General features: G+C 38.3%; 1 protein-coding gene across 1 annotated transcript; it reads right to left on the bottom strand.

The window, feature by feature from the left end:
• Positions 1–1,109: 1,109 nt before the first annotated feature.
• Positions 1,110–2,192, bottom strand: LOC117714188 (putative vomeronasal receptor-like protein 4). The gene has a single exon (XM_034510858.1). The coding sequence runs from the start codon at positions 2,190–2,192 to the stop codon at positions 1,110–1,112; it is 1,083 nt and encodes a 360-aa protein (XP_034366749.1).
• Positions 2,193–15,848: the final 13,656 nt, after the last annotated feature.

Genomic DNA, 15,848 nt, shown 5'->3' with positions numbered 1-15,848 from the left:
GCCTGGAGGATGAGGGTTCAGAAATCTTTCTGGATCCTTCTTGTCTTCCTGGGCTGGAGGCTGTGGAGTTCTAGGGCTTGCAAGGTTCTGTTCCGGTACAAGGCCACACTGCATGGGCTTCAGCAAGCAGCTCCTTCTTTGGTCATAAGCATGGCAGTTCTTATGTCAACCCCTGAACAACAGTGAGAGGGTAGAGCCCAAGCATGGCTGATATTAAGGGAGTATAGTCTAGTCACTTTGAAATGCCACATGTTCTGTGTACACCCTAATGTGTAAATATCAGTGGGAGCCAGCTGCTGTGGTTCAGCGATCCTGAGAGTTTCACACAGCACTGGGCTCAGGAACTGTCACTCTCAACTGTGTTTTCTTATCTATTTTGTTACTACACATCGATGTCTTGAATGTGTTTATAGCTGCCTTCCAGGTTTTAGTCTGACATGCTCTTTAAATATTGGACCCTGCAATGCCAAGCACTTACTAGGGGTAGTGAATTAGCTTCTGTATCTGGTCATCTCTACTTTGCAAGCAGCCTTCAGAAAAAAGGATGCTTTCTGATATCCTTCTGCTTCACTTCTTTTCCTGCTCATTGGGTTAGAACAGCCTCTGGGACACAGTAAATGTAAGTAAGTAGAGGAGTCAGTGATGACAGAAGAGCAATAGAAGGAACAAGATGAGAGGAAAGGCTTATGGATCCTTACAAGACTAAAACTCTAGCATACATAAAAATACAATTCTAACTAGGTAACTGCATGCCCTCCTGCATTTCCTGATGAAGAATGCAGCAAGTTAAACTGCATGATAGGAATGGTAGGATGGTGGGAATGTAAGCATCCCTGACCACTTTCTAGACCTTGAATCAATCTTCAATTATCTAGGACAAGCTGTCTAAAAAACAACAAACCAACCAAATACAAAACAAAAGAAACAAGTGAACAAAAACACAAAACAAAACCCAAGTCCACCAAACAACAACAAAATAACCCAAACCTAACATTTATTATCTTAACCAATTTATTGCTGTGATACACTAGCATAGTAACACACAGAAATACCAGTGTTTATAGCTTTTGTTCACAAAGAACTAGTGGTGAAAAGGAAGTTCTTATTTCTCAGGGGACACAACAGGGCTTAGGAACATGGACATCTTTAATAATTAGGACAAAGGGACTGAGACCAGCATAACTAAGAACTAAAAATGCTTTAATATTTAGTATTGTGGAGTCATGTGTCACTGTGGAACCTGTGTAGAAGGAGAAAATAAAATCTACCCAATAAAAGAGAAGGAAACCGGTCATAAGAGTGAGAACCCTCTGGGTAGCTTGGATTTCTGGCCTAGAATTTTTTGCAGACCTGGAGCTATGAAGGTAGAGGACACGCTTGTAATGTTTGTACAGATGGAGAGCCATAGACCCACTGCTCCAACCCATCAAACCCTGGAAAACTACATCACGAAGAGCCATGAGAGAGAGGAACAGCCACTTAACTGTGTGCCTGGATGGCAACATATAGCAATACACTGTAAACATCCCAACTTCAGACCTGTTCATGCTACTGCCTGCTGTGATATAGTGCAGCAAGTTGGAGCTTATCAGGGAATTAAAGATCCAAAAGAGGAGGAGAAAGGCAAGAACCTGCCATGCTTCCTGTGGCTTGAGCTTTCTCCAAAGGGTCGTCCTGGGACTGATGGTGCCAGCCTGGACCACGCTGAGGAGACAGGTGGTGCAGATAGAGAGGCCACGGGCAACTCTTTCTAGATAAACTATAGTTTTACAACCAACATCACCTAGGAAGATTCTGATATAAAAAATGGTGACTATGTTTCTGACCCCTATGCAATAAATAATTATTGTGTTTACGAAAGCCAAGTGGATGAGAATAGCATCTATATTTTTGTTCTCAGAATCCATGGTGAAAGTATACATATGCCTCACAAATAAGATGATGTTTCCTAAAACTCCAAGTCCAATAAGTGACAAGAAAATTATACTTTGGATGAAGTCACTCCAAATCATCTTTATGCTCAGAACTAGATAAAACCTTTTGAGAAACCCAAGTTCGTAAATATGATGTAGTTCATGCCTGTGGGTTTTCTGTTTTCTATAGTGAACAGAATAGTGTATTATGTAAATGCTCAGAGTTCTTTGCTTGTAAATACCTTTCTGTTTCCTTTTTATTCTTGCTTCCACTGACATGGAGATGATGTTAATAATTGAACACGAACACCATGCTGATGTCTTTACTGCCTTCACAGAAGATTCTATTTTATATTCTTCATCTCTACACCTTTTCTCATGAGCACATCCTAACAATGGACAGCATCCTTCATTTACAAGCCATGGTATCGAACATCAGATGCTTCCCTTCTCAGATCCTCTTTGTCATCTTGTACTTATTCATCTCTCAAGCCCACACTGAGCTAACACAGAATAGTTTTGTTAATGAATTGTAATGCTAGTCCAAACAGTGTTGCTTTCCAGGCAAATAAATGTAGGGATTTTTTTGTCTGCAATTCTGAATTGGGTTTGGCAATAACTAACAACTAGATTAAATGTGATGCCAAGTGTCCTGAAGGCGCTGTTTGACAAAGTTCCAGTGCTTGGACAACCTGTATAGTCTTTGGTGGATATTCGCTGCACACCTTTTGCTATACTTATGTTTCTTACTGTTAGAGGCATCTCTGTGAAAGCTTGAGCTGGGAAAACAAAAGGCTAGTGTAAACGAGTATGAAATTTATGAAAGTTCCCTGGAAAAAACAGTTATGCAGAAAATTGAGTCTTTCCTAAGAACTTATTACTTCAATAAACATTTAGATCATTAACGAGTATTGTTAGTAAGTACAAGATAGAGGATTTGAGAAGAATTATTAAAGTAGAAAAACTTAGAGTAATCCTAGAAGCTGACAAGCTGTAATTGAATTCCTAAGTTTTTAATGTTCAACCTTAGAAAAAAGGAACTTGGATGAATAGGGAAAGATTTTGATCATACAGCTTAATGACAAGCCTTGGTACATTCCCAAAGGCAAAAGTAAGCAGATTTAGGAATCCTGATGTTACTCTGTTTTTTAAATAATTGTCATAAAGATAGTAATCATATTTAAACAAGGGTTCATGACAGACACACAGAGGAGGGCATCCTGGTTCAGTGAATTGCCTGCCTTCATGAACAGACTTGTCAGATTAGAACTTTACTGACAGACTGCCCTTGGTTAAGCAAAGGAACTGAACAGTATTTTAGGAATCAAAGAAAAAGAATGGTGCTCCTTTTTCTTATGTAAAAAAATAGAGAGAGAGGGGAAGGAAGGGAAGAGTTAAATATGGGTTGGAGAGTGAACATTTGCGGGAAGCCAAGTTTGATGTAATTGGTAGTAGGAAATATCTTTTGATCTGTTATCTTATGCCAAACTGAAACAGAAGCAAATTCAAATACAGTCATCCTATCTAGCATATCTGTGACCACAAGGCATTATGACACCAATCTTAAGGAAGAAGATATTCAATTTAAAAACAATTGATTTTATCATGTTAATTTCTATTTCTCATAAAATTCCTGTTTGTTCATTCTGTTCTTCTTTTAGTATTTTTTTGTAACCAAGGAAGACATTAGAAGAAAATGTATTTTGAAAAGCTGTGTAATCAATGAATAAAATTTCTGAGGAAGCCGGGTGGTGGTGGCGCATGCCTTTAATCCCAGCACTTGGGAGGCAGAGGCAGGCGGATTTCTGAGTTCGAGGCTAGCCTGGTCTACAGAGTGAGTTCCAGGACAGCCAGGACTACACAGAGAAACTCTGTCTCAAAAAAACCAAAAAAAAAAAAAAAAATTTCTGAGGAAATAATTTTATGTATAAATAAATCCTGAAAGAGACAAAAGTTGTCATAGTAGGAAAAGCCATATAGAGATGTGCTTCCTCTCTGTCCCATCTTTCATGAAAGGAATGACATCACATGTCTGATCTTCCCTTTATTTCACTGTGCTTGTATCCAGCCTTCTCCAGGCCCTGTTCTCAGCTGAGGCTGATTAAGTAGGTAAGAGAGTAGACAGCCCATGGGAGGATGTGATTAATTCTTGTTCCATATTATCTTATTTGTGGGATAATATTAAAAGTAAGCTACTACCTTGCTTATGTGCTTTTCACGATCATTCCTTAGGAACCTTCTCCCAAGGAAATATCTAATCTCAGCTCACAGTTTAGGCATTGTTCCTCTGGACTCCAAGCAGAAGCAATACTTACCACTTTGATTTCTAAGGTTCATGAAATCAGTGGTTTTTATCAGTCAGTTATGCTATACCCTAGAAATGACAAACAACCTAGTACTTCATACTAGTAATTTTCTACATGATATCTGTTTTTCTGTATTATCCTGTTTAAATTAAAGTAAGGATTAAACCATAAATATATTCATTGTGATTCTATTTTCTTAAACCATAGATAGCTTTATATGGGAATTTTAAGTCTATTTATCTTCCACATTTTAGTTTTCTTTGCTGCTCAGCAAATTTATCTGGGAATCACTTTGAGCTCCTCCTGAGCAGGCGTGACAGTAGCACTCACCCTATGACCATGGTTCATGTGATATTCTCCTCCTGATCTGAGTCCAGCCATGATCCTTCATAGCTCAGTGCTGCCCACAGATCACACGTGTGTCTCCTATAATTTTCCTGAACCCTCAGGACAGTGCTGTCTGTTAGTCTGTTTATACAAACCCTTCTGTGCTGAAAAGACCTGAGAGATGCTTTAGTCCATCTGTTAGCTCGTGTAACCCTGTTATGGAATGCTTAAACATGACTTATGCATAAATCACTGAGTGTTCTGGCTGTACTTTCTTATAGAAATCACAGAGATGAACTGAGTGAAAAGTTGTCCTGGTTGCTGTCATTTCTTAAAGTCCTCTGGAAGCCAATCCAGTTTGTTACACTCTTTCAGTAGTGTTTTCCATTTATCCTTGCATGCACAGGGGATGTAAATTTCCAAGTTCCCACAGATTTACTGAATATCATGGACTATCTTTAAAATCATTTTTCAACATGACTAATTTTTAGCTGCATTATCTCTGTATATTTTTAAATATATTTTAAAATGTAATGCATATTTTAAAATTGTACCCCTAGCTGTTTTGAAATATCATATTTATTGAAATAAAGCTTTGTTTTCTGAATAGTGTCACTTCTGTACTGAAAAATTATCCATTTATATGAGACATTTATATGAATATTTTATTTTTATTTTAGCTACTTTTGTGTGTGTGCATACATGTCTGGGTACCACTTGTGTGTTTGGTAACTTCAGAAGTCAGAATAAGGCAGGAGATTCCTTGGACCTGTAGTTATACATGATGGTTAACTGTCATGTGGGTGCTGAAAATTGAATCAGGGAATTTTGTAAGTGCTTTTAACCAATGATCCAGGCATTCATTCTCCAAATGTACATTTTAATTAGTTTTCACAAGCTTCTTACCTCAATGATAGTAATTCAGTCATTTCAGTTAAATAAGAAATTTGTCACAAATGATGTGGTGGAGGGTTATACATATTGCAGAAACATGAGTGATTTCAAAAGATTAGTAATAGAAAGTTTAAGATTCACAAGATGATGCTTTGTGAACACCCAATGAAGGTGTAAATTCTGTTTTCCCTAATTCATATATTCACCATTTTGAGTATTATTTGCTTTTTATAAAAACTATTTTTATATGAAAATTATGAAATTATGTTTTGTTCAGTAGAGGTATATTTTAGGCGATCAACGAGCTGACAAACATAATACTTAGGGAAGTGGCCAGTATGCTTTAACGATCAATATTCTAAAATTGATAGTTAGAAATAATGTCAAGCCTCATGTCTACTTTATCTACAATTTTCTAATGCTATGATTTACATTGGGTCTAAGAAAGAGTACATTCACAATAAATAAAATCATGATAAAGAAAGAGTGCTCCATTCAAAGGACTGAAGTCACCAGAAGTTACACAGCCCAGATCAAATTATTCAGTCTTTAAAGGGAAAAATCACACAGATAGTGCAGAAGCTGTGGGAGCAAGAGCTTCCTACTCCAGGTTGCACTGCAAGTGTCCTATGTCCTAACCTTGCCTGTCCTGTGTAAGAAGCAGCTTATGCCCAGTGACTAGACATACTGTCCTTGTGGATAGTGAGACAATTCTGGGTTGCCCTTAGGAAATGATAGACCATCTTCTCCCTGAATTCTGCCACTTTCCTCTCTCTGAGAAGGAGCCCACATTCTTTTCTCCCACAGATCAACCCTCCACCGATTTCTTTCTATGTCAAAGGAGCCCCACCCCCTCACTCACCTGTGCAGCACTCACCTGTGCAGTCTGTGCAGGGCTCAGGGTGGGTGTCCTCACAGAACAGCCAGGCCCTGTTTATCAACCTCAAGTCCTTGTGCTCAAGCAAGGTGTCAGGATTTCCACACCAGGAGTTTGGCTTCCTCAGGGAAAAAGGCTCTTCTGTCTCCATCCCTGAGGGCAGCTCTGCCTTCTCCCTGGTGCTCTGTCATTTGCTTAACACAGAAACTTTATGATCCCAATTATAGTGCCTGTGGCTAAGGAGAAGGGTGATGAACAGTGCCCAAGGGATTCTGGCCCTTTGGACTTAACTCCAGTCTTGCCTCTTTTCCTCCATGTACCTCTAAACTGAGAACTGCTTCAAAAATTCAAAGGCATCACTTTCTGAATAATTTTCAAGACTATTATTTAGAAATAATAAAGTATCATTGAGTAATACCACCAAGGGTTATCTTCAATATCATTTTAGGACAAAGTAACCTGGAGACTATGGCTCCTGGGGATTTAATTCTTTCTGACTTATTTTCTTTTACTTACTTAATTTTTTTCATACAATATGTTTTGTCCATTTTATTTCCACCATCTAATATCTTCCCCATCCCATATTCCACCATATCCACCTAATTTATGTTTGCTGTCCTGTACTCTCCAACACCAAACAATAAAACTAAACAAAACAAACAACAGAAAGAAAAAATAATGAAAAGAATAAAAAAATCAAAAGAAAAAACAACCACACAAACAAAACAAAATGTGGACATGGATGTTTCCTTTTGTGTTAGACAACTATAATTGGGTATAAGTCCTGCCCTAGAGTGTGGCTAAGTGTCACTTAGTGACATTACATTGGAGAAAATTGATTGCTCCATTTCCAACAGACATAAATTTCAAATAGGTTCTTGGCTGGCAATGGTGTCTCCTTCCCCTTTTAGTTCTGGAACCCCCATCTAACTTGAGACTGTGTAAATCTTGTATGTGCTTCCACAATTGACATGTTTACAAAAAGAAAAAAAGAGAGGGGATATGTTCTAGGGAGGTGTAGTCAGGTATGAGGGAATGGGGTGCTTCTAAGGGCCCATGCTGAGGCATCCCTTCCCCGTGAGGAACCAGCCACAAGACAACTGTATAGTATAGAATAGTTTATTCAGGGCATGGGGAGGGGAGTTGAGAGGGCAATAGAGTCAGAGAAAGGCAGAAAGGGGGGAGGGAAGGATGGAGGGAGGGAGGGAAGGAATGGAGAGAAGAAAGGGGTGGGGAGGAATTGGGGACAGAGCAGGGGCAAGAAGGCAAGCAAGAACGCGAGCAAGAGAACAAGAGCAAGAGAGAGAGAGAGGAGACAAGCAGCCCTTTTAATATTGAGTCAGTCATACCTGTTTGTTGCCAGGTAACTGTGGGGCAGAGCTTAGACAGAATGCTAACATCAATCTCCTTGAAATTGTATATCTATCAGTCCAGCTGTATGAAAAAAACTGTAATTTATCACCTTTAGCTCTTCCCACAGTTCTTCCTCCTCTTCTAAATAGAGATCCCTGAGCCTAGAGGGGAGGGAGTTGATGAAAGATTCCCATTTAGGACCAAGTGCTTCAAAGTACACTGTCCAGTTGTGGATTTTTCTTTTTATCTCATCAATTGAAGAAAGAAGCATCTCTGATGAAGGTTGAGCAGTACACTGATCTATGGGTACAGGGATATGACACTAGGAGGTATTTTATTGCTATGTTTCATTAGCAGAATAATTATAGTAGATTTTCCCTTAGATCCATGAGCTACCTAGTCTCAGGTTCTTGACCTCTTTAGCAGTGTCAGGTTATGGGTTCCATCTCATGGAGAGACCTCATATAGAAACAAAAAGTAGTTGGTTACTTCCATGACATTTGTATCACTCTTGCAGAGGTATGTATTGCAAGCATGTCACTGTTGTAGGGAGCAGCATTTGTAGCTATATAATATTGATGGTTACCTTTCACCTCTAGTGGTATGCATGCTACTTTCGTGTTCCTTGAATACTAGTTAGTAGGGGTGAAGCTTCTGGTTGGGAACCGGCTTGAGTTCTCTTGTTTGATGACATGTGGTACCCTCAGCAATAGGGCCTTAGCACCAGGTTGTGGAGAGTAAACAATAACCATGGTAATATCCTGTGATGTTTTGAGAGGGATCATGGGACCCTCTAGGTCAGTGACTCAAGATGATATAACCCATTCCTGTCACAGGAGGGTCTACTTGGTGTCATAAAATGACTAGTTATGACATTGTTTTCTCTATTATATGATGACTCCACATAAACTCCTATTAAATATGTACATAATTTAGGAAGTATCTGTAGTAGTAGGTTTCTGCATGGCTTTTCAAAAGGCCTTTAGTGTTAGTTGTGCCTCTGTGTTTTCTTTTACCTTTCACCCCACCTCCCTCATTATTTCATCCTTTTATCTCCTTGTAACACTATATTCTAACTTCCTTGGGAAACCCCATCTTCTCCCCCATCCATCTCTAGGCACCTGACCCCTGTAGTTATACAGCTTTGGCACATGTAGTAAAAGCTTAGTAAGAAAACATATGTGACATTAGTCCTTTTAGATCGGGTTCCCCTATTAGGGTGATTGTTTCTAGCTTCATCTATTTAATACTTGCAAATTTCATTTTTTTAACAGCTGAATAATATTCCACTCTGTAATGCACCACGTGCTCGTTATTCATTTATCAGTTGATGGACATCTGAGCTATTTCCTGTTTCTGGGTATTATGAATAGAGCAGCAGTGAACATGGATGAACAAGTATTTCTGTAACAAGTTGCAGACTCTTTGAGTATGTGCACATGCTTGTGAGAGCTGGATTTTGGGGTAGATTAATTCTTGGTTCTTGAGAAACCTCCATACTGATTTCTGTAGTTGCTGCACACACATGAACACCCACTAATAATGAACAATTGCTCTTCTTTCCCAAAATCCCTGTCAGCACATACCAGTAAGCTTTTCATTGAGCTTGTTCATTCTGACTGGAGTAAGATGAAATCTTAAGTAATTTTGATTTGCATTTCCATGCTGGTTAAGGGTGTTTAATTTTTTTCTTTTAAAAATTTTTTTATTTAATCTCATTTTTTTACACTTCAGATTTTATCTTCCTCTGGGTCCACCCTCTGACTGTTCCATATCTCACACCTCCTCCCTCCATCCCCCCACCCCTACACCATCAGACTTCCCCACTCCCCGACACCTCCAGTCTCTTGAGTGTTAGGTGCATCTTCTCTGGCTAAACCCAGATGCATCACTCCTCTGCTGTTTATGTGTTGGGTGCCTCATATCAGCTAGTGTGTGCTGCCTGGTTGGTGGTCCAGTGTCTGAGGGATCTTGGGGGTTCCAGGTTAATTGAGACTACTGGTCTCCCTATTGGGTCTCTCTCCTCCTCAGCTTCTTCCAGCTTTTCCCTAATTCAAACACAGGGGTCAGCAGCTTCTGTCCAGTGGTTGAGTGTAAATATATGCATCTGACTCAGCTACTTCTTGGATCTTTCAGAGGGCAGTCATGATAGGTCACTTTCAGTGAGCACTCCATAGCCTGAGTAATAGTGTCTGGACTTGGGACCTTCCCTTGAGTTGGATCCCACTTTGAGTTCCATTTATCAATACTTGATCTTAGAGGGTGAGCCATTGGAGTTCTGTTTAGGAAATTTCTCCCTGTGCCAATGAATTCAAAGCTATTTTCCCACTTTCTCTTTTATTAGATTCAATGTATCTGCTTTTATGTTGAGGTCCTTGATCCACTTGGACTTGAGCTTTGTGTTCAAAGTGAGAAATATGGATATATGGATCTATTTTCATTTTTCTACATACAGACTGCCAGTTAGACCAACACCATTTATTGAAGATGTTTTCTTTTTTCCATTGTATATTTTTGACTTCTTTGTCAAAGATCAAGTGTCCATAAGTGTGTAGTTTTATTTGTGTCTTCTATTCTATTCTATTGATCAGCGTGTCTGTCTTTGCACCAATCCCATGCAGTTTTTATCACTATTGCTCTGTAGTATATATAGCTTGAGGTCAGAGATGGTAATTCCCCCAGCAGCTCTTTAGTTCTTTTGTTGTTAAGAATTGTTTTTGCTATTCTGGTTTTTTTTGTTTGTTTTTGCCTTTCTAGGTGAATTTGGGAATTGCTCTTTCCATGTCTTTGATGAGCTGTGTTGGGATTTTGATGGAATTGTGATGAATCTATAGATTGCCTTTGGTAGGTTGGCCATTTTTACTATGTTAATTCTGTCAATCCAGGAGCATGGAAAATCAAGGCATTTTCTGAGATCTTCCTCAATTTCTTTCTTGAGACACTTGAAGTTGTCATACAGATCTTTCACTTGTTTGGTTAGAGTTATCCCAAAATATTTTTATATTATTTGTGGGTATTGTGAAGAGAGTTGTTTCCCTAATTTCTTTCTCAGCCTGTTCATCATTTGTACAAAAGAAGGCTACTGATTTATTTGAGTTAAATTTGTATTCAGCCACTTTGCTGAAGTTGTTTATCAGCTGGAGAAGTTCTCTGGTAGAATTTTTGGGGTCGCTTATGTATACTATCATATCATCTACAAATAATGCTATCTTTATTTCTTCTTTGCCAATTTGTACACCTTTGATCTCTTTTTGTTGTCTCATTGTTCTAGCTAGAACTTTGAGTACTATATTGAATTGATATGTGGAGAGTGGGCATCCTTGTGTTGTCTTCAATTTTAGTGGGATTGCTTCAAGTATCTCTTCATTTATTTGATATTGGTTGTTTGTTTGCAGTAAATTGCTTTTATTATGTTTAGGTATGAGCCTTGGTCACCTGATTTCTTCAATACTTTTAACATGAAGGGGTGTTGTATTTTGTCAAATGCTTTTTGAGAATCTAATGAGATGATCATGTGATTTTTTTTTCTTTGTGTTTGTTTATTTAGTGGATTATGTTAATGGATTTTCCTAGAACGAACCAATCTTGCATCCCAGGGATGAAGCCTACTTGATAATGGTGAATGATGGTTTTGATGTGTTCTTGGATTCAGTTTGTGAAAACTTTATTGAGTATTTTTGCATCGATGTTCATCAATGTGAACTTGGTTAAATTTTTTTGTTGTTGTTGCATCCTTGTATGGTTTAGGTATCAGAGTAATTATGACATCATAGAATGAATAGGTAGTATGTTTTCTGTTTCTGTTTTATGGAATAGTTTGTGGAATACTGGTATTAGGTCTTCTTTGAAGATTTTGGTAGAATTCTGCACTAAAGCTGTCTGGCCCTGGACTTTTTTTGGTTGAGAGGTTTTTAATGACTTCTCCTATTTTTTTTTTTTTAGGAGATATGGGCCTCTTTAGATAGTTTATCTGCTCTTAATTTAATTTTTGTATGTGGTATCTGTCTAGAAAGCCATTTCATCTTGATTTTCCAGTTTTGTTGTTGTGTATCAGCCATTTGTGTTTCATCATTTGAAAACTTTCTATATCAATAGTTCTCAACCTGTGGGTTACAGCCCATTTGGCAATCCTCTATGACAAAAATATTTAAAATATGATTAATAACAATATCAAAAGTTATAGTTATGAAGTAGCAACAAAAATAATTTTAATGTTGGGAATTACCACAACATGAGTGGTATTAAAGGGTCACAGCATTAGGAAGGTTGAGAACCACTGCACTATATAATTCTTTTCCCCTGTTTTGAATTGAGTTGTTTTTCATTTATCATTTAATCATTATTCTTCTCTAATACAATACCTCCTGACTTCAGCCTTCCTTCCCCCATTCCTCCCAGTCCCTCTACTTTCCTTCCCTATTTTGCAGATTCACTACTCCTGTGTTCATTTTCAGAATAGAGCATCCCAGTGATATCAACTGAACATGGTATAAAAAGACGTTATTATTCATTTATTTATTTATTTATTTATTTATTTATTTATATTGGATATTTTCTTTCTTTACATTTCAAATGGTATGCACTTGTCCGGTTTCCTCTCACATCCTGAAGCCCCCTATCCCATCCTTTCTCCCCCTGCTTCTCTGAGGATGTTTCCCCATCCACCCACCCACTCCTGCCTCCCTGCCCTCAAATTCTGCTAAACTGGGGCATCAAGCATGCACAGGACCAAGGGCCTCTTCTCCCATTGATGCCTGACAATGTCATCCTCTGCTACATATGTGGCTGGAGCCATGGGTTGCTTCATGTGTACTCTTTGGTTGGTGGTTTAGTCCCTGGGAGTTCTCGGGGGTCTGGTTGGTTTGTATTGTTGCTCTTCTTGTGGGATTACAAACCCCTTCAGCTCCTTCAGTCCTTTCTATAACTCTTCCATTAGAGTCATGCTCAGGCAAATGGTTGGCTGTGAGCATCTACCTCTATATTTGTCAGGCACTGGCAGAGCCTCTCAGAAGACCACTATATCAGTCCCCTGTCAGCATGGACTTATTGGCATCCACAATAGTGTCTGGGTTTGGTGACTGCATATGGGATGGAACCATAGATGGAGCAGTTTATGGATGGCCTTTACTTCAGTCTCTGCTCCATACTTTGCCTCCATATTTCCTCTTGTGAGTATTTTGTTCCTCCTTCTAAGAAGGACTGAAGCATCTACAATTTGGTCTTCCTCCTTCTTGAGCTTCATGTGGTCTGTGAATTGTATCTTGGGTATTCCAGGGTTTTGAGTTAATATCAACTTATCAGTAAGAATATGCCATGTGTATTCTTTTGTAATTGGGTTACCTCACTCAGGATAATATTTTCTAGTTCCATTCATTTGCCTAAGAATTTCATGACGTCATTGTGTTTAATAGCTGAGTAATACTCCATTGTGTAAATATACCACAATTTCTGTATCCGTTTCATTCTTGAAAGACAATTGGCTTCTTTCCAGCTTTTGGCTATTATAAATAAGGCTGCTATAGACATAGTGGAGCATATGTCCTTGTTATATGTTGGAGGATCTTTTGGGTATATGCCCAGGAGTGGTATAGCTGGGTCCTCAGGTAAGTATTATGTCCAATTTTTTGAGGAACCACCAGACTGATTTTTAGAGTGCTTGTACCAGTTTGCAATCCCACGGGCAATGGAGGAGTGTTCCTCTTTCTCCACATCCTCATCAGCATCTGCTGTCACCTAAGATTTTGAACTTAGCCATTCTGACTGGTGTGAGGTGGAATCTCAGGGTTATTTTGATTTTCATTTCCCTGATGACTACTAAGAATGTTGAACATTTTTTAAGTGCTTCTCGGCCATTAGGTATTCCTCAATTGAGTATTCTATGTTTAGTGTTGTACCCCATTTTTAATAGGGTTATTTGATTCTGTAGAGTCAGTTCTTTGTATATATTGGATATTAGCCCTCTATCGGATGTTGGATTGGTAAAGATCTTTTCCCAATGTGTTGGTTGGTGTTGTGTCCTATTGACAGTGTCCTTTACCTTACAGAAGCTTTGCAATATTATGAGGTCCGTTTGTTGATTCTTGATCTTAGAGCATAAGATATTGGTGTTCTGTTCAGGAAATTTCCTCTGTACCCTTGTTTTCGTACCTCTTCCCTACTTCTCTTTTATTAGTTTTAGTTTATCTAGTTTTATGTGAAGGTCCTTGATCCAATTGGACTTGAGCTTTGTACAACAAGATAAGAATGGATCAATTTGTATTCTACATGCTGACTGCTGGTTGAACCAGCACCATTTGTTGAAAATGCTGTCTTTTTCTACTGGATGGTTTTAGCTCCTTTGTCAAAAATCAAGTAGCCATAGGTGGTTCATTTCTGGATATTCAATGCTATTCCATTCAATTCTATTCCACTGATCTTCTTGCCTGTCTCTGAACCAATACTATAGTTTTTATCACTATTGTCTGTAGTAAAACTTGAGGTCAGGGATGGTGTTCCCCCAGAAGTTCTTTTATTGTTAGGAATAGCTTTTGCTATTCTAGGTTTTTTGTTATTCCAAATGAATTTGCAAATTGCTCTTTCTAATTCTATAAAGAATTGAGTTGAAATTTTGATGGGGATTGCATTGTATTTGTAGATTGCTTTCTGCAAGGTGGTCATTTGTACTATAATAATCCTGACAATCCATGAGGATGGGAGATCATTCTATCTTCTGAGATCTTTGATTTCTTTCTTCAGAGACTTGAAGTTCTTGTCATACAGATCTTTCACTTGCTTCATTAGAGTCACAGCAAGGTATTCTATATTATTTGTGACTATTGTGAAGTGTGTCATTTCCCTAATTTTTTTCAAAGTTTGTTTATCCTTTGAGTAGAGGAAGGCTATTGATTTGTTTGAGTTAATTTTATATCTACCCACTTTGCTAAAGTTGTTTGCCAGCTATTTCAATTCTTTGGTGGAATTTTTGGAGTCACTTAAGTATACTATCATATCATTTGCAAACAGTGATATTTTGACTTCTTCCTTTCCAATTTGTATCCCTTTGACCTCCTTTTGTTGTCTTATTGCTCTGGCATGGACTTTGAATACTATATTGAATAGGTAGGAAGAGAGTGGGCATCCTTGTCTAGTCTCTGGTTTTAGTGGGATTGCTTCAAGTTTCTCTCCATTTAGTTTGATGTTGGCTACTGGTTTGCTGTATATTATTTTTACTATGTTTAGGTATGGGCATTGAGTTGTTGATAGTTCCAAGACTTTTAACATAAAGGGATGTTGAATTTTCTTAAATACTTTTCAGCATCTAATGAAATGATCATGTGGGTTTTTTTCTTTGAGTTTGTTTATGTAGTGAATTACGTTGATGGATTTGTATATATTGAACCATCCCCATCCCTGAATTTTTGGAATGAAGCCTACTTGATAATAGTGAATGATTGTTTTGATGTGTTCTTTGATTCGGTTTGTAAGAATTTTATTGAGTATTTTTGCATTGATCTTCATAAAGGAAATTGGTCTGAAGTTCTCTTTCTCTGTTGGGTCTTTGTGTGGTTTAGGTATAAGTGTAATTGTGGCTTCATAAAATGAATTGGGTTGTGTTGTGTGATCACCCTGACAAACTCACCATAACAACCAAGGAAACAGAAAGGGCAATTAGAGACGCAACCACCCTGCTGGTCAGGCTGTTCTGACAGCAGGAAGAAAGTTTTTAAAAATCAGTTGAGAAAAAAATGCCGAATCTACTGATTAGTAACCAGCTGTGTGTAAATGTACCACATTTTTTGTATCCATTCCTCTGTTGAGGGACATCTGGGTTCTTTCCAGCTTCTGGCTATTATAAATAAGGCTGCTATGAACATAGTGGAGCATATGTCCTTGTTATATGTTGGAGCATCTTCTGGGTATATGCCCAAGAGCAGTATAGCTGGATCCTCAGGTAATGCTATGTCCAGTTTTCTGAGGAACCGCCAGACTGATTTCCAGAGTGGTTGTACTAGCTAAATAATGAATTTGAGAAATTCTTAGGTAAATGGATGGAACTAGAAATTATCATCCTGAGTGAGTTAACCCAATCACAAAAGAACACACATGGTATTTACTCACTGATAAGCGGATATTAGCCCAAAAGCTTGGAATAACCAAGACTCAACTCACAGACTACATGAAGCTCATGAAGAAGGAAAA

The sequence above is a fragment of the Arvicanthis niloticus genome, chromosome 8 (assembly GCF_011762505.2).
Source record: "Arvicanthis niloticus isolate mArvNil1 chromosome 8, mArvNil1.pat.X, whole genome shotgun sequence".
Classification (NCBI taxonomy): domain Eukaryota; kingdom Metazoa; phylum Chordata; class Mammalia; order Rodentia; family Muridae; genus Arvicanthis; species Arvicanthis niloticus.
The sequence above is the reverse complement of the archived record's forward strand: the minus strand, read 5'-3'. Positions and strand labels throughout refer to the sequence as shown.

Coding starts and splice junctions, on each gene's coding strand:
- LOC117714188 (XM_034510858.1), bottom strand. CDS start 2,192: ATGTCAGTGGAAGCAAGAATAAAAAGGAAACAGAAAGGTATTTACAAG.